This window comes from Anas acuta, chromosome 8 (assembly GCF_963932015.1).
Source record: "Anas acuta chromosome 8, bAnaAcu1.1, whole genome shotgun sequence".
Taxonomy (NCBI): domain Eukaryota; kingdom Metazoa; phylum Chordata; class Aves; order Anseriformes; family Anatidae; genus Anas; species Anas acuta.
Window position 1 is genome coordinate 29,423,795 of NC_088986.1, and position 19,608 is coordinate 29,443,402.

Genomic DNA, 19,608 nt, shown 5'->3' on the forward strand with positions numbered 1-19,608 from the left:
GGGCAGTTGCATATAGTTACCAAAATATCACTGGGTAGTTAGAAATTAGTTTCTACTACTGTTCTAATAAAAAATAGTATTTTACATTTGTAAAGGACAAAAAATGGAGTGGTTGATATGCAGTCAAAATTATTCAAGTTCAAATGCAGTGGTGCTAAGGCAGTTCTGAAAAACATCTGGCTGACATTGTTCTAGTTAAACAGGTTCTAGTGGAACCTGTAATCTAGCTCCAGGAATTTGGCTTTGGGATTTTCTTGAAGTAAGTCAAAATGCCCTTTTGCTGACATGAACATGCCCCACTCCCCTCTGTGGGCAGACTAATATCAAGCTTTGCTCTCTATCTCCATGTATAAACTTGCCCTCATAGAATTATGCTTATGCAGGGAAGCACACAAGCACATACCATATATACAGTTTATTCTTACCCCAAATGTGATTACAGTGGAAATACTAAACAGTTACAATAATTGTTGAATTGGTTGAAAATGTTGAATTGCATAACAGCTGAAATCCTCTGCAACATAGCAATTACTCTCAGCCTGCTGAAGTCAACTGGAAGTGAAAGACTTTAGCAGCAACTACACCGAGCTTGCTTTCCATTTTAGTTGAGCGGAGAACTCTGATGCTTCATGTTCAGTATCAAGATTATTATGATTATTCATTTAAAATACTGTTTTAGCTTATCATGGAAATAAACACCTCATAATTTATTATATTTAACCATAAAAATATTCCTATTTTGTTACTGAGGAAATGAAATATGAAAGACTGACCTTTACAAGCCTTAATTTTGCTGAAATAGCTCATTTTATTGGACATACCTGGCCTAGCTAGGCTGGTAAGAGCTCAATATGGATTCACCAATCTTGACAGAAAATTTCTCTTTATGGCTTCTTATTTGGAGAATAGGAATACAGTATTTTAGTTATGAGACTTACTTTGTGCCACTACAAAATACAACTGTCTTTAAAGGTCATGAAGGAAAAAAGTCCTATTTTCCTCAACATAGTTACACAATCAGATTTTGTAAGCTGTGTCACGGTAACTTGTCTGAAGTGAAACTGCCCTGGTATCTTCTGAGTCTTGCCAGTGTCTTACACCACTGGACCAAACTTCCATTTCTTCTTGTTCCAAAAGCTAATAAAATACAGACCAAATGAATTAGCTTAATAACTGAAGGGAAATTATCATAAGTAATGATAACAACAATAATGAGAAGATATCCATCATGTAAGGTGGTGACTTGCCTTGGTGCAATTCTTCATTTTCTCTGGCTGGAATATCCTGAACACATTCAAACCATTATGACTTTTTCACTGAGATTTGGAGATTGCAATAATTAGGTGTAACACACAAAAAATCGAGATGCTTGTTTGTTACCTGAGTGATGTAGGCCATATTCTGCTTACAGGTGTGCCTGCACAATATGTGCTTGAGAGTTAAACAGGTGGCGTTTTCTATGATTATACTCATTCAATAACTTGTTTTTCAAAATACATTTAAATACTTAGCTCCTCCAAGTAAGTAGACTGCTTTGATAAATAGATATTTTTGTACATGCTTGGGATCATTGCATATTAGGATGTATAATTTCTAAGTTGTTAATTCTGCATCAAAATTCAGTCTGTCCTTTAGTACATATCTACAAAAATCTGCTGATTTTTCAGATAGCATTTGGGAGTAGGCAGTTATTGTTGATGGTCCCAGATCCAGTCCCCAGTGACCTAGTTTCGTTAGGTTTGTGAAAGATAGGATGATTTTGCAACACGGCAAAGCAGAAGTTGAGGCTGTGTATCTGCTTGAACTGTGTGCAGTTCACAGAATGGCAGTAAGTTCTTGTTCTGTATAGCTGTTCCAGTAAACACCAATGATAGGGTAAAAAGAACGAAGAGCAGAGAGTTAGACATATCTGGTGACTTAATGAATGATTTTAGCTTCACGTTCATCCATTTAGCTTGGTGGTTGGTTGGGTGGTTGTTCCTGAATTTGACAAAGTCTAGAAAGAAAATGGCTACATATAAAATCTGGGAAGATTATGGCTGAAAGTGTTATCTAATGTAAGGTGAAGTAGCCTGAAGTGCACCTCTACTTTGTTGCCTGCATCAGTTCCCTGTGGAAGCATTCAGTAGTGCCAAGCACTTGAGGTGACCAAAAAGCCATAGATTCTGCAGACTTATGCCTGCCCCTCTGTCTTGTGGGCTGCCAGTGGAGAGTCTTCCTGCTGGCAATATATCTCTGCAGTCATCCCTCCACCTACTGACATATTCTCCAGACAGAAGCCTGACATCTTGATGGCTTCTGTATGATCAGAGAACTGCAAGAAAGCCCAAATGAGGGAAAAGGCTTTCCTCATAGGACTTGAGAGAAGTTAGTCACAGAATCACAGAATTTCTAGGTTGGAAGAGACCTCAAGATCATCGAGTCCAACCTCTGACCTAACGCTAACAGTCCCCACTAAACCATATCCCTAAGCTCTACATCTAAACGTCTTTTAAAGACCTCCAGGGATGGTGACTCCACCACTTCCCTGGGCAGCCTGTTCCAATGTCTAACAACCCTTTTGGTAAAGAAGTTCTTCCTAAGATCCAACCTAAAAATCCCCTGGCACAACTTAAGCCCATTCCCCCTTGTCCTGTCACCAGGCACGTGGGAGAACAGACCAAGCCCCACCTCGCTACAGCCTCCTTTAAGGTACCTGTAAAGAGCGATAACGTCAACCCCTGAGCCCTTCTACCAGTGCAGACAGAGGCAAAGACGTTGCTGAGTACCTCAGCCTTCTCCATGTCTGTCATTACCAATTACTCAGATATAGAAACTCACTCCTAATATAAGCAATTAGCCAGCTATAATCACTCACACACTACTGTTTGCACCCCTCGGTTTATTTTCACAAATGTTAAAGGCGCATGGTGGCCCTTGGGGACTCCACCTGTCACCCCAGCGCAGCAGCCCGAAGGGAACTGGGGCCTCTCTTGGGCTCTTCCTCGAGGCTCTGCGCAGAAGGGCTGCCACCTCTCGCACAAGGGCTGCCGGATGGGAAAGAAGCACTCACACAACCCCTGACAATTGGCAAAGGTCTTTATTGCCACGTGGCTCCAGGCTAATGCCTGGAGTGGAGCCTGGGCGATGCAGAATAGGGAGCTTGCCGAGCCCTTCTGCACAGCTGACGGTGTTCCTTGAGGACACTTTTCAGAGAGCTGCCGGGGGACTCCCATGTTTGTTGTGGCCGAGGTGGGTCCACTTCCATCGGTTGCTCTTCATCTTGTGCACCCACCTCCATGGGCTCCGCGGGTTGGAGGATGAGCCAGTCCCTGGCAGGGACTGCCCACACAGGCTGCCTTCCATTGGGCATATTTTCCGGCCACGGTGCCGCCCCGGGACGCCTCCCAGTTCCGTGCCTCGGGTCCATTCCGTTCTCCGCTTGATTTTCATTGACGGAATTCCTGATGGCATCTCTCCCTTGGCCACGGCTGGGTCCCGCATCATATTCCATCCGCTGGGCACGGCTCCGCTTCCCGTGGCCCTCCAACCCACGCTCTCTCTCTTTGCTGTCCTCACTGGGCCTCCGGCTAGGCCCAGGCCTGCTGTTGGTGTCCATCCGAGGGGCCGGCCTGCTCCCCACATCGCTTCGGCTCCAAAGATGTTTATCGAAATAGCCTCTGGGCCGGGCACCAGACACCTCCTGGGCACTGATGGTTCTTGTGCTGGAGGTGCTGGCCCTCGACCCATGGCGCATTCTCGCAGAGCCAGACATCCTCCTCAGTGGTCCCAGGAACAATTTCTTGTCCTCGCACTGAGAAGGGCTGCTGCTCGCCTCTCTCTCTCTTTGCTCCTGTATCTGGCCTTCCTTCAGCCGCTGGCTTTTGGAAGACCAAATCGCTGAGCAAGTGGCGGGCCAGTGGCAGGGGGGCCCCTTTTATAGGGCCCGGGGCAAGGGCGGGCCCGCTGGTGGCCACTGTGACCTCGGCAAAGCTCTGTGATGGAGCGGCCCGTGCGAGGCCGAAGGTGGCTGCCTTGGGAGAGGCCCGGAAGATGCCCTCATGTGGAGCAAGGACGAGGGTTGGGAGGGCTGAGGGCCCCCTTTTCTGGGGCTGGCTCCCCCCCAGGCCGTTTGGCTTGCCAGAGAGAAAGGCTGCCCCATGAAACCCTGCCTCGACCCGTTTTTTCTCCAGATCTCCAAGGGTCAGAGTCTCTCGTTAATAAAAAGACAACCCCACCAACGAAACCAAACCAGAGCAATTCACAAGGCTAAAGGAGTCAAAACTGAAGTACTAATCACAGAATCACAGAATTTCTAGGTTAGAAGAGACCTCAAGATCACTGAGTCCAACCTCTGACCTAACACTAACAAGTCCTCCACTAAACCATATCCTTAAGCTCTACATCTAAACGTCTTTTAAAGACCTCCAGGGATGGGGACTCCACCACTTCCCTGGGCAGCCCGTTCCAGTGCCTAACAACCCTTTCGATAAAGAAGTTATTCCTAAGATCCAACCTAAAACTGCCCTGGCACAACTTAAGCCCATTCCCCCTTGTCCTGTCACCAGGCACGTGGGAGAACAGACCAAGCCCCAGCTCGCTACAGCCTCGTTTGAGGTACCTGTAGAGAGCGATAAGGTCGCCCCTGAGCCTCCTTTTCTCCAGGCTGAACAAGCCCAGCTCCCTCAGCCGCTCCTCGTAGGACTTGTTCTCCAGGCCCCTCACCAGCTACGTCGCCCTTCTCTGGACTCACTCGAGCACCTCCATGTCCTTCTTGTAGCGAGGGGCCCAGAACTGAACACAGTACTCGAGGTGCGGCCTCACCAGAGCCGAGTACAGGGGGACGATCACCTCCCTAGCCCTGCTGGCCACACTGCTTCTTATGCAAGCCAGGATACTGCTGGCCTTCTTGACCACCTGAGCACACTGCTGGCTCATATTCAGCCGACTATCAACCATCACTCCCAGGTCCTTCTCTGCCTGGCAGCTCTCCAACCACTCATCTCCCAGCCTGTAGCTCTGCTTGGGGTTATTGCGCCCCAGGTGCAGGACCCGGCACTTGGCCTTGTTGAACTTCATGCAGTTGACCTCAGCCCATCGGTGCAGCCTATCCAGATCCTCCTGCAGAGCCTTCCTACCCTTAAGCAGATCGACACACGCACCTAGCTTGGTGTCATCTGCAAACTTACTGAGGGTGCACTCAATGCCCTCGTCCAGATCATCGATGAAGATATTAAAGAGAACTGGCCCCAGCACCGATCCCTGGGGAACGCCACTATTGACTGGCCTCCAACTGGACTTGACTCCATTAATTAGTCTTTCTCATTAATTTTGTAGGTGTATATATCAAACATAACGTCTGCATTGATTATATAGGGCCTGCATTATTTCAATGAGTTGTAACCTTTTCCCAAGTGGAAGTATTGAAGTCAGATTCTGCTGATGTTATGCTCTATTCTTTCAGGAAAGATAACAAACTATTGAATTTGTATAGATGGCCAATACTATATAAGTGCAGACATAGGCACAGATACATACTGCCAGAAGAATTGCTGTATTACGTATTTGCAGGAAAAAAAAACCACACAGGTCAAAGTCATCGCCTTCTACATCTCTTATTTGAACTGTAAGAGAAAAAACCTTACCCGATGCAGAATTAAATGAATTATGAGATATCTACTGGCTCTACTAGTCTCCCTACAGTGTGGTACTTGCATAGTTATAAATAATTATGTGCATGTATGTAATATAAACCCACAATTATTTGTTTTGTTTGTGCAGCTCATATACTGTATGTTGGTGTCTGCCTGTAGCCTGGCTAGATAAGTGAATGTATTTGCATTTTTTTTTCTTTTTTTCTTTTTTTTTCTGTTGATCTCTGATCAACAGATCTCTGATTATGATGAAAAAAATATTCCTGTTCTCAAGTTAGAAAAGTTTTTTCAAGACAAAGTCTCTCAATAGTTTTAAATAATTCAACTTTGATAACTTCAATAATTCTGTAAATTGTCATTGTACTTTAATAATTCAATAACACAAACTGATGTTTTCCACATTTTTCTCAAGATCCAGATCTGTGTGTATTATAGTCCTTTCAATTAATGTTTTATCCATAAATTCATCAATGACTTAGTCATTCAGATTTGATTTAAATTTATACTTCGTTTGCTTCATAGCTGAAGTTTAGCAGTTTGAATATTGTAGTGCCCCAGCAACTTGGAATAAATCAATTTTCCCAAGTTCTCTGTAGTCTAATAAACTTAGTGCTAAATTAAATCACTTTGACTCACTTTCCTCACCTGGTAGAATAGCTCAAAATGTCTCTATATCCTCAAAAATCTCAGAAAAAAATCTTTTCTAACTTAGATATTTGAAGCGTGGCTTAGAGGAGGCTTTCCAGCCATCTGTATATCTGTATCCAAATGGGAACAGATGAAAAATCAAGAAGCCTTAATTCTGTTCCCACCAGATCTAGAATGGAACTTAAATTGATCATAGATATACACAATTGAGTTGCAAATAAGAGCAATATCTACATCCAGGAATGTTCTATAGTGTGACGACAAACACATCCAGATTTAAAGTGCAAACAGGTGCCTGAAAGAAACAGATTTGTAATAGAGATGTTGCTGATTCTGTTTCTGTTGCTTTCTGTTACCAGACTCTTGTCCTGAAGTGAATTTCTAGAATAAAATCAATTATTCCACGTGAATGGCCCCTTAAAACAGTAAGAATTCTTTATTTTCAGGCCACTCGGTCATTATTTTATTTCTAGTGAGTAGTGGGAATAAAATGGAGGTTACAGCTTTGATTAATCTGAATGAATGAATGCCTCATCCAAGCTGACAGGCCTGCTGGAGGCTTCAGCCTGCAGAATGTAAACTCCCTTCTGCCTGATTTCTCATGCAGTTTAGTAGCGCTTGCACGCAGTAAGTGATTTTAGAACTTGGACCTGATGTCTTTTGGTATCAAGGAGTTCTATCATAAGGAAGTGTAAGGTGTACCCATTTTACCAAACACATGGCATTAGCTGTGTGAGGAGGATATATACATGGGCAAGTTCATCTGAATTGATTTGGAAGGTAGGATGCCATGCAGCCCAGCACATTTCAGTGGCCAGTGCCAGAATCTACAACAGGTTAGAAGCTACTATTGAAAAATATGAAAGAAAATAAGCAAATGGCTGCCATGGATAGACTGTCCAAGTCAGCTGTCATTTTACTGTGAAGCAAGGAACTGTTCATTGCCTGATGCAACAGATCATTGTAGATTGATAGAGCCCTTAGTGGTTTGCTTTGGTAAAAAGTGTTATTGAGCTACAAAACTTATTTCATCTGAAAACTTGTAAGTTCATGAAAAGCAGGCCATTCCTTCTGTGAAATATTACTTAAAAAATCTCACAACATTTTAAATACTGGGACCTCAAATTAGTGTGCATCTTAATTAGGTATCAGAAATGTAAAAATCTGCATTCCCACCATGGACAAATGGATATCACCCTGCAGAATTTTCAGCATTACTCTTCAACTTCACTGAAATATAATTGTTTATATATTTAATCTATATAAAACGAAAAAGCAAACTGTTGGATTTTGAAAGAAGCAAAGGCTTTATGAGTATTTTCTTAATTCCAAATTAATTCAAATATACAATAGTAAAGTTTGCTTTATCTTCCCCAAGAGTCCATTTATGTTGATGGAGGGATTTATTTGTTTGGGATTTAAAGGACTCTGATAACAGACCATCAATATCAGCACTTACTTCATAGAATGCAATTTTCATGAATTTTTCATTACTATTATTTGCCTTCCTGCCCTGGCAGAATGCTTTCCAGATGCAGATTCTAATGACAAATAGGGAACTGTGACCAATGAAAAATTACATGCCTAAAAAGAGGGGAAATATACGAAGGAGTTGATATTTTTATTACTGCTTGATACTTTATTTTACTGTTTTTTGAATGGGCTCATATAACTCTCTAATGGCAATAATTTATATTTTTTTTCTGCATCTAATACACCCCTTTGGCTACAGAAAAGATTACCATTTTTATGTAAAATTTTACATTTAATTGATAGCAATTAAATAAGAGTGTGGGACTGTTTCCCTTCATTCCAATTGGAATTAAGTTCAGATAGTCTGACCTACTATTAGAAGATCCTAGGGGTTAAGAATTTCTCTGTAGAAGAAGTAAGGCAAGCAATCAACAAAAAATCAACAAAACTTTCATTTACATGCATGCCACTTGATGAATATGCTGATGAACATATCACTAACTTGGATATCAGATGGAAATTGTTTATGACTTTTAAATACGATCAGCAAGTTTATTTATGGTGCAAAAGCAAAATTTAGAGCAATAACAGCACCTATCATCATAATTAAACCAGGTTAAAATGCTACATTTTTAATCAGTGGTGTCAAGATTATGACCGCTCTTAAGAGGATGGAAGGTAATAGCACCTTCACAGGGATCAAAGTGTATACATTAATTTGTTAATGGATCCATTGCTGAACCAGTGAATATTGATATGTCTTGGGAGATGTAAGGTTTGGAAATTTGAAGAAGGTACTTAAAATGGATGTGAAGCCTTGGAAGCAGGTGTCACTACAGCATGTGTCCTTTTCTTGCTACACTTTTCTGTATGGTTCCCTTTATTTTATGCTCTCCACATGCTTGAGCGTCTCCCGTTCATCTCTCTTTTGTATCACTTCTTCATTGTTCTTGCTATTTAATTGTCCCAGTTCAATCACTCCCTTTTTCTACATGCGTTGTCTTTCTTTTCTTCTGCCTTCATGTTTTGTTCACTCCCCTTACCTACGCTGTGTTTTTTTTTTTCCTTTCCTGTCCTCCCTCATCCTTTTTTCTCATCCTGCTTTTTCACTCTTCCATTTTAATCTTCTCACCCTCTTTTATTTACCTTCACCATGTGTATTTCCAAACTCCTTTCTTCACAGTGCTCCATTTCTTTGCTTTTTCTTGTCATGCTTTCTCCTGGGTATTGTGGCCAATAAGCCTTGCTTACAGCAATTAGTTAATTGAGGCAGTAAACAGAATCCAGGTGACTAAGCTCTGAAGTGAGGAGCAATACGACACCTTTCTCTTCATTTGTGTCTGTTCTCTGTGCTCATCGAAACCCTCTAAATATCACCTGTACTGGTCGTCATCGACAGTGTGGCACCGTTTTCCTGTTTTGCCTGCAGAAGTGGCACTGGGGAGCTGTCCAAGGTAGGGAAGCTGAGCCTGTCCCATCCTGTCCTGGCCTGTCCCGTCCCGTCCTGTTCTGTTTTTCAGTCTCTTTCCTTCTCAGTTTCTTTGCTTCGAGCTTTTCAGAAAACTGACTGCAGATGTAGACAAGAAGCTTCTCACTTCTCTTCTTCTAGTAACTCTGCTATGGTCTGTGGCAAAGTATTTGTTGATCTATGACCACCTGATAGAATCCAGAATAGCAGTGTGTAGGTGCTGTAGTCAGTAGTATACTTGCAGTGCAGGTGGGTCAGATACCACTTCAGCCGAAGACAAGGAGCCAAGGAGAAAGCAGTGTCTGTTTGGCAGAAAAAAACTTGCAGTTTCTACAAGGAGATGGAATTACACCCAGATCAACAGTGTCCTGCTTCCCTAATTGCTTGCCTAGCTAAATTTGTCAGATATTCAGATACACTTTCTTCTTATCCAGTTCATACCATCCTGTTTGATTGTTTTCAAGTGTTTGGGAAAATACATTTAAAATGTTCTTCTCTGTATTGCTATCAATATTAGGAACTGACACCTAAGTACTCTTTTTCCAGTCTGTTGACCTAGCTTTTCATTTAGAATGTATGTAATGGATATCTGGTGTAAGTCATCAAAGATGTGGTGAGAGACATTGACAGGTACAAAGGATCAACATTTACCTCTCCTTGCACCAAACAATACTTTGTTTTCATAGGCATTCTCAACTAAGTAATCATATTTCTTGCCTAGAATATTTTCATAATCTGTTTTAGGAAGTAATATCTCTACACAGAAGATTATAGAAAGTTTGTTGATTTTTTTAGTGTGCTTAATTTGTACATTTGAGAATTCTTTGTGTGCAGTCATCTTTTTTCTCCAGTGACTCAGTTTTCCCACTTGTTTGTGCAACTGTTTCCAAGAGTAGTTGAAGAAGAACTAGTTCCGAAACGCAGAAAAATGTGACCATAAAACCAACAGAACATGCCTCAAAAAGCAGGAGGGTGTCATTGGCACAGTGCATAAAACTTTGTTGTTTCTTTCCTTAACTTTGTCCCATGATGGTTTTTTAGATCTCTCATAAGTTCTCCACGCTGATTTATTTATTTATTTATTTATTTATTTATTTATTTTAAATGGCACAATGTCCTATTTAGTCTCAGGAAATGATACAAGGGTTATATAAACAATAATTCAATTAACCCATAATTAAATTCAGTACTGTGAGATTACCAGAAGGAGGTATCTTCTTGTTGTAACTCTAATCTTTTAAGATGCTGAGTGCATACAATTTCTAACAAGGCTGACAGGAGTTAGAATCATTCAGGAACTTCTGAAGGGGTTGGAGACCTGTAACAAATACTAACAACATTTGCCTCCCTATATTGATTACAGACTCTTGATTACAGACTGAGCTTTCTTCCCAGAGGTACTATGGTGATCTTCTACTATCCCAAGAATTTCTAGAATCAAGTGTGATAACAAGAGGTTTACTGCTTGCTCCATCAAACCTTTTAAAGTCTCACTGTCACAAAACAGCAGTAAAGCAATTTTTTGCTACTTCTGTGTCTCTGGAAGAACATCTGTATAGGATGGATGTTCCTATATATTCCTTCGTATAGGAAGAGAGAAGAATCCCCACATAGCTCTTTAGATGCAAATTGCATAGGTTTTCAGATTTCTCCTCCTACCACAAAATCTAAAGTTAGTAGGTTACGTTGTAGAAAAAGGAAAGGAGGGGGCATTTTTGAGTGATTTGCTACTCTTCTTGAGAGAAGAGTTGCAATTACATGTAGATACAGAGCAGAAACATGCAGAATTTTGCCATATCTCATATAATGTGACATGCATTAATTTTGCATTAAATGCAAAAATTAAAAGGAATTATTCATAGCTGTTCCTCACCCCTACCTTCTCCCACTTCCTTCAAATAACCTACTCAACCTCTTGATAAGGAAATGCTACTTTAATGCCAGCTTTATCTAGAATGGATTTTACAATAATCAGCATAGCCAGACAACATAATTCCCCTCAATATTTGCCCTATAAGAATGGTTGAAAAACAGCAGAAATCATTTGTCCTCACTTCCAACCCTGAGTGCTTAACCTTGGATGGGAGAGTCATGCTGAGCTCTTTCCTCCAATGAACCCTCACCTGCAATGAAAATGCAGCAGATTGTATTACTTACTCATTTATACCTGGTAACATCAATACCTTGAAATTATATTGAGCTGCCTCCCGTGCAGTGCTGTTTGCCTTTTGCAGGTTTGTGAAAGAGTTATTGATGGGAGAAAAACCCAAGCACTTGCTCTGCACAAGTGCTCAGCAGGGTGTATGTGGAAATGGTGATTAGTGCTCAGCTGTGCTCTCTGCTGAGTCTGTCTCATCTTGGCTCCCAGCTGGTCTTGCTCGACTGTGTTACAACTTCCATGGCTAAATGGCCCCAGGAAAGCAAAAATGAAGCTTATGTACCCATGTGTTTTGGCTTTGGTCCTTTGACTAGTTACATTATGTCATCTTCATTGAGATGGCAGAGGTTTCACTGAGATGCCTGAAAGAAATGCTTTCCCCTTGCATCTTCAGTTAGTATTGTACACAAGGTAAAAATCCAGACCCAGCTAAGTTAATGAGATGGCTCCCACTGACTTCAGTCAAACCATGACTTAAGGTATTTCATGGGGACCTAAACTCCTTTGTCTCTCTGAGGAAACAGCTTACAAAATGAGCCTGTGTTCATTCCTTTTAATCTGGAAAAGGAGTACAAGGGGAAAAAAGGTAAGCTGCACACCTATAAAGTTTTGTAGTACATACAGAGCAGCTTTGTCTAGAGTTGTCTGAGATTTTTAAAAAATATATATTTTTAATATTCATTCTGAAATTTTGATTCATCGTCAAATTTTACTATAATAACATTTATATATCCTCCCCATCCATGATATGTCTTATCTCATTTCAGTACAATATCAAGTCAGATCATTGCTATAAAACCCATATTTGTGAGCAGAAAGAGAAAGAAAAAGTCAAGAGTGGTGTAGCCAGGAGAAATTACTCTGTCTCTGCGCAAATGATGGGAAATTTCATCATAGATCAGACATTATGCACTACACATGCATAATGCATGTATTTTTCCTCCCATTTTCTCTCAGTCAAGTCTGATTATGATGGGAAACTGGAAAAAATAATGGACAACTGGAAATTGCCAGAATATGCTGCTGTAGCATGTTTTGAATATTATTAAATGAATTAGTTATGCCATCAGAGGGAGAACAGCTGTGTTCTGAGTCAGGAAATAGCTTGATTCTGCCTTCATTTTTATTTTAAGCCAGTGAAACTAGCATAAGACTGAAGTCAATGGATCTAATGAATCTTTCAAAATATCTTCCTGGTAGGAACTGCTCAGAACATCATCAACTTGTGTGCAAAAACCATTAGAACCAAATATTGCTTCCTGGTGTTTCAGAGTAGCTCCTTTTGTCTTCAGTAGGATTTGGGAACACAGTTTTGTGCTTCATTTTGAAGTCTCTCTAAACTATGTATTACAGAAGTAAAAGGTTATCAACTCAGCAAATTTGTAGAGTTCACTAAGTGAAGGAGTTTGAAGTATTCAGGGATATGTGTTGTGGTTAAAGTACAAGAGGTGGCAGACAGAGTAACTTCATTTTATCACTTACAAAATGTCTGGAAACAAAAACAGACATTATGAAGTGTCTATGATTTATTTTTTTAATACTATCAGCCCCACCATACAGTGATCTCTGTTTAATGAAAAAAGCTGTATGAGGAAGAAGGGTTTCATTGTAAAGCCATATTAAACGTCCTTCAAGGAAGAAGATAGGGGCAATTTTGCTACTTCCCCCATGAGCTGGGTAGTGTATAAGCTGCATTGCTCCTGGATGCCCCATGGGGACTGTGATCTCTCCATTCTGTCACACTTTGTATGACAATACTCTTCCTTAGTCCTGTATTCTTCAAAGACACTTCAAAGACATCTGAGCACTGATTAATTCTGCCCAAGTTTAGGCACTCAATTCCCAGGATTTCCATATAGTCAAAAGACAGAGAAAGAATGTGTGTGCATGTGAAAGAGGAATCTCCAGAAGGTGAGTTAGGTTTTAGGAGGACTGGATAAACTCCCTGATCTTTGGTGGAATTGAAAGCTGCTAGTGGAGCAATTTCAGTTAAATAATTGAATTTGAATGAACCTAGGCTTTGTTATATATTTTATGCTCTAGGCTATGCTAGGGAAAATGCATCACAGAGTGTCAGGATTTTGAAAAGAATGCATCTTATGTGTACAGCACTAAACTATGACCACCTGTGAATTGCAGTCTTTAGAACGTTTCTTCTATTAACGTCATTCCAAATTATGTTTGTAGTGGAAAAAGATATATATGAATCTCATAGGAAATATGAACTCATAACCTCATATTTCATGGGATGGTGGCCTCCTTGTTACAGAAGCTTGTATTGGTATAAGGATCTATCTGCACTCCAGTAGCACAAGCACACAAGGAATGAGTTCATGGCTCAGCTACAAGTGTTTGCTCTACCACGATAACTGGTAAATTTGGCTCAATGCAGAGACAGTTTTCTTCCTTTCACCAAGATGGAGACTTTTGTTCCCAATAGACTTCACCATGAAAGATCTTGTGTTAAACCTCTAGGTGTTAAGCTGCCTATGTTTTCTCAGTGAGAGCTAGTTACTTGAACTGAACTCTAACATTAAGCTCACAGGCACTAAATCCTGCATTCCATGACGCAGGGTTTCAATGCAGAGCTACGTTTGCACTGAAATATCCAATAAGCTATTAAATTTCTTTCTCAGTAATAGGATAATGGACCCCTTGAAAATGACTAACTTGGTTCTGACAGCTTCCTTTTATTTAAAAAGGAAAAGAAAAATTTGACTCCAGTTATCACAGAAACAAAGCAAACCTAAAAGGAAAATCTGCATGATATGGCACTGTGTGTTTTAGCACCTCTTGTCTTTAGCTCTAAAATGAGTTTTAAAAGGCACATTTTGTGTTTCAAATTGCTGGTGGGGTTATTAAGACAGATATTTTTATTGAGATTACATACTCTTCATTTTAACAGTGCTAAAACACTTTAGCATATGACAGTCTTAAGTCCTAAGTGTACTACCTTGTAAAAAGCTGTTATGACTATACTCACTGAAAAACTCATTTGTGTGTGCATAACTCTCTGTATACACCTTTCATGGCTACTCCACTTCTCCATTTTATTTAATAAAAATCAGTCAGAAGATTGGAAAGCACATTTTTAAGAATGATGTGTTTCAAATCTTGTTTAATTTAAATAGATTTGTTGAAATAAATGAAACTTTCAGGCAAAAGAGTGAGGAATCCCTGTTTATACTAGGTTAGGAATATCCAAGACTTGGGCCATTCCCCTACCTCCAATCCCATCCCAAGGCTGCATTTTACCCTTTTTGGGCTTTGTTATTTTGGCAAGAAAGTAAATCTACAGTAGTTGTCTTCTACTTGTAGTCTAAAATAAAAAAGGATAATAATACTAGCCATTGCATAGATGACTGTTAAGAGAAATCCTACTGTTTTTGTTCTGTTCTGAATTGCACTCTGCCTGCAATTACAGTTGTGAGATTGGGGTGTGTACTGTTTACATGTTCGTGCTTTACAGCACTAGCTGTACAGTGCTCGGTTACATGGGATATTAGGGCACTTCTCTTTCCCTCTAAATATTTTTACTACTTAGTGAACAAATGAATTTGCCGTACATACCACTAACAGTCATGAGGAGTAAAATCTCACAGTTTTAGATAACCTCTCCATCAGGGAAAAACAAAACAAAACAAAACAAAACAAGAAAAAAACAAACAAACAAAAAAAAAAACAAACGTAACCTCTAGGGAAATAGTCATACATAGAGTGTTTCTGAGAGTGATTTTTTTTTTTTTTTTAATGGGAGGGAAGGTTGTTTTTTACAATAAATACAGAAGAACAAAAATCTCATTGATAACATAAGATATCCTGTATGCAAAGTAGTCTAAATTTTGGTAGGAGTGAAAACATTTCCTTACGAAGTGGATAATCTTGTAGAGAAATGATGGAAAGATCTTACAGAACTGAAAGCAGTATGGGATCAGGTACAGACTCTGAATAATTCTTGTGAAGAGTATTTAATTTAGAATAAGAGCTGATCCACGTGCAGTGGCACACTTCAGGCACTACTGTACTGCAGTGAAGGGAGTAATCCCAGCACATGCTCAAAATCAGGCCAGTCTGATTGCTTTTGAATTTAATTTCGGGTTCAATTAAATAGCTGTTTCAAATATTTAAACTTCATCATAGTATTGTCAAGACCTGAAAAGGACGTACCGCTCTTCCACACCAAAGTTTGTTCTGTAGCCTAGAGAGCACTTGGGAAAGAAGATGGGAGCAGAGACTGACATGCAGGCATGTTTTTAAGAATGTATTTAATAAGAGAGAGAACAAGTACTTAATTCTGTTCACTCAAGCAGAACACGTTGTGATATGTCACTAATACAGAGTGCACGGGCACATGAACACAGGCACGCTTCCTGCTCTGCTGTCTGCTTTTTCTGTGGTGGTTGTTTCACAGAATCGAGAAGGACGTGAGCCATTTTATTTCAGTCTCTGCAGCTCCTCAGTGCAGGCACGCCATAGATCTTTTCTGTTAGGAATAATTTTGATCTTCAGAAAAGGGCATGAACAGAAAATATGAAGACTATTCTCCTTTTGGGCAAATTAATATTTTAACCTTAATTTCAAGATAGAGGTTTATATTTCCTGGAACCGGACAAACTCTGCAATTTCCTTCTTGTGTGCAGACTGCTGGCAGCACTGCTGGGCACAGGCATCAGTGAGCAGCTGCCTGTGCGCAGGGCTGGAGCCCTCTGCCGAGCACTGAGCTCTTGCAAACAGATCACAGGCAGCAGTCTCCTTTCCGTATTCACCTGCACATTTTTTATCACTTCAGGCTTTTCTCCATTTCTCTTAATTTACTTTCATGCTGTGAGAATGCATCCTTAGTATTTTTAGTTAGCCTCTCATTTTTTGGTAAAATGCAGAGGTCTAGCAGAGAGACAATACTGGCGCATCTTACAGAAAGCTTCCATTATGCAAACATGCCTGTAGTTATGCTGGACCAGAAGGAAATTAAGAGATATTCTAGAGAATCATATATATATATATATATTTTTTTTTTTAATGGAGCAGAAAGATGCCTGCACCAGAGCTTACTGTTGCTCAGGAGGATGCACTGTAGAATCAACAACAGGGTTTAAATTGTGGAGCTCCCACCCATGCAGGGAAGACCACAGAGCTTCAGCCCTAGCTGGTTATGAAAAGAAGCATTACACCAGTAGGATCAGGGTGCTAAAACACAAGCTTGTGTCAAGTGGGAGGATGGGATTTCAGCAAGGCCTCCAGTGCTCCTGATTGTTGATGGTGGCAGCAGCTGGCACACAGAGAGTGATGCTGACGGTCAGGTTCACTTCTGATCCTGGTGTCTGAACAGCAAAACAGGAATTCGTATATAGGAGATAGTAATATATTTTCTTTGGAGTGTAATAGATCTCTAAAAAATCTGTCAGCAGTGATTTGCATTGCTTCTTCCTTAGCTATGAGGGCTCCTCAGCCGTGTGTGCATGCTCGTGTGTCAGCTGCCACCAACGAGCACTGTTCAGATTTTCCACAGCACCAACAGAGGGCATTTTGAAATGCAGCTGTGAATCTGCATCAGACCTGCTCAGTCAAAAAAAAAAAAAAAAAAAAAAAGAGAGAGAGAGAGCGTGGAGCCCAGTGCCACTTCCTTTATGTTTTGGCACTGCACTTTTCTTCAGTGGAAGTATTCAACTTCATTAAAAGCATGAAAGTTAATTTGCTTACATGGATACATAATGCATATGGAAACTTCTTACAGACTCGTTGCTTTGCACCTGATTCTGCTAATGTTATTTTAACAGTGTAAAGAATAAGCAGTGTTGTTGCTAAGAAGAATAGTAATGCTTTTTAATATTTTGTTAATTACCTGAAATTATCTACCCTCTGGAAGGAATGAACCAAAGAGGTTGAAATATTCAGTGAAATGCTACTTTATATATTGGGGAATTTAATATAAGAACTCACATAGGTGAATTTGCTGATTAGTATTTAGGAAGACTAATTATAATTAAGGACTGCTTTACTGGGCACAGGCTGATATGCAACCTTTTTGTATCTTTATAAATCTTCAGTGCGTAGGCCACAAAACAGACGACCTTTTTTAAAATCTGGTACACACAGGTATTTGTATGGTTTACAAATTGCTTCTTGTATGCAATGAGTGATGGATTGGTATGTAAATAAGGAGAGACAGCACGTCACAGCAAAACTGGATGCAACTCCATTGGAAAAAATTGAATTTGATTTCCAGAGGGTCCATCTAATAGGATGAATCTTCACAAAGCTTGCAAGATGTAAAATTTCTGGTGTAGTGGAAGGTGTTCCTGCCCATGGCAGGGGGGTTGGAATTAGAAGATCTTTAAGGTCCCTTCCAATACAAACCATTCTATGATTCTATGAAAAGTTAGTGCTTTTATTGGTGTTAATGGGCTTAATAAGTAGGAAAGTAAGAGAATTGGAAGGTAATATATAGGATTTTAAAATAAAATATTCTATATTTACACATTTTTTCCAATAGGTTATTTGCTCCAGTAGAACTGCTAAATGTAATGTATGAGAGATACCATGCTTTACTGTATTTAATTTGCTATACAATTGGTGGGGCTCACTTTGCATGCACAAAGGCACCAAGAACGTTTAAGCTTTGGGGCATAAAATGACAAGCTGCTCAGAATGGGAAGAAGTTCGTCCTTCTATCAAATGGTGCCTTTCTGTGGTTTAATGTTTTCTGGAGTTGCAGTGGATGTTCTGAGGAGATACACATCTAGATGGATCATTGATTAATATAGAAATGTTGCAAATGTTGGTCCATACAAAACTTGCTCCCTTTACACAAAAAGTTTCAAAGAAGGCATTTGGCAAAATCTCCAAGGTAGTAGGATTTGGTGCAGAACACTTTTTTTTTTTTAATAAATTGCACAATATTAAATAGGTATTCAGTAATATTTATCGGAAAAAAAAAAAAAAAAACATATTTCACTCTAGCCATCAAAAAAAAACCCAAAAAACAAAAAACAAAAAACTGTTCACAAACCCTTTTAATCTGCAAATAGAATAGAAACAGCAATTCCTTTAAAGGCACCAGTGGCTACTGAAGGGGTAATGGCACGATGTGTGACAGGCCAGCCTGAAGTCACCAAGATATGTTCTACCTGGTAGACCAGCAGTGTCAGCAGTACTTAATCCTGCATGGATATGTTTTCCTTTTCTTTCCTCTGTCCTTTTTAGTCTTATGGATGGTTCAAAATGAGATGATAACTGACAGTGGTTCTCCTGGCACTTGAAATAAATACACTAGAAAAAATTTCCATTGTGGGCAGCAGGTAGGAATGGGCATACTGGGCTATAGTTCATCATGGTATACCTATACATGTTTATATAGGTGCTTCTGAATTCCTATTTGAAATACTTTGCCCAAAGGCACCTGGGTTTAAATGATCAAAGGGATCTAGGTAGCCATGGATTTGAAAAAATACTCCTGAGACTGAGTGCTGTAATCAAGCAGACCTGTCTAGCCTAGCAGTCATATTTTCCAGTAAATATCAGGCATAGGCAAATTTTCAGTACTCATGAATTCATATCACACTTGCAAGTGAAAGTAAGCTTTGTGCCAGGGTTCTGCAGGTGAAGAGTAGTGGCTTAATTGCTTCTGTTGCATTCTCCTCTGTGCCTTACTTTACATTTGTTTCTTAAAATTTTACCAACACTGTACATAAAAATTTGACTCAAATTTACTAGATTTTGAAGATCCACATGTGTTAATTTTTATGTACTGTGCATTTATCAAGAGATTATGTAGTGTTGATATTTTGAAACCTGAAGTCATTACAGGGTAGATGTCTGTTGATTTTTAAATTATATGGCAGAAAAAATCATGAATTTGGGTTATACTTGTTGAAATATTTTGTAAAGGCCTTCAAAGAAAGGGAGTAGCATTTTTTCAAATATCAAAAATAAGCCAGGAAAATGAATATAGCTTTTACCTGCATAATCCTCATGTATTTCCTTTTTTTTTTTTTTTTTATTTTTTTTTTTTTATTTTGTGTGCGTGTCTCTATATTTCTGTCATCACCAGAGAGTTTGAATAGTGTGCTATGTCATTATTTTTTTCAGAACCCATGACATCGGTTTATTATGCCTCTTTCTTTCCCTTTCTTTCCTTCAGATGCGAACTGTATGAGATAGGCATTACACAAGGGAAAGAGAGAGCCTGCATATGCTTGTGCTGCCCTATGCTTATCCTGGTGCTGGCA

At 39.9% G+C, this 19,608-nt stretch overlaps 1 protein-coding gene and 1 long non-coding RNA gene across 6 annotated transcripts in view; one reads left to right on the forward strand and one right to left on the reverse strand.

Moving 5' to 3' along the window:
* Positions 1–19,608, forward strand: part of PLPPR5 (phospholipid phosphatase related 5) — a 257,024-nt gene that overhangs the window by 113,192 nt on the left and 124,224 nt on the right. The window contains exon 1 of one of the 5 annotated variants that reach the window (XM_068690248.1): positions 11,898–11,966. The exons of the other annotated variants lie outside the window; for them this stretch is intronic. Within the exon in view, the coding sequence (XP_068546349.1) occupies positions 11,913–11,966 (54 nt within the window). The 5' untranslated portion in view covers positions 11,898–11,912. Of the gene's footprint in view, positions 1–11,897; positions 11,967–19,608 lie in introns of those variants that run through there. 5 annotated transcript variants of the gene reach the window in all.
* Positions 6,362–11,628, reverse strand: LOC137860235 (uncharacterized). Its single transcript, XR_011098789.1, has 2 exons — positions 11,380–11,628; positions 6,362–9,524 (listed from the first exon to the last, which is right to left on the reverse strand). It is a non-coding gene; the product is annotated as an uncharacterized lncRNA (long non-coding RNA).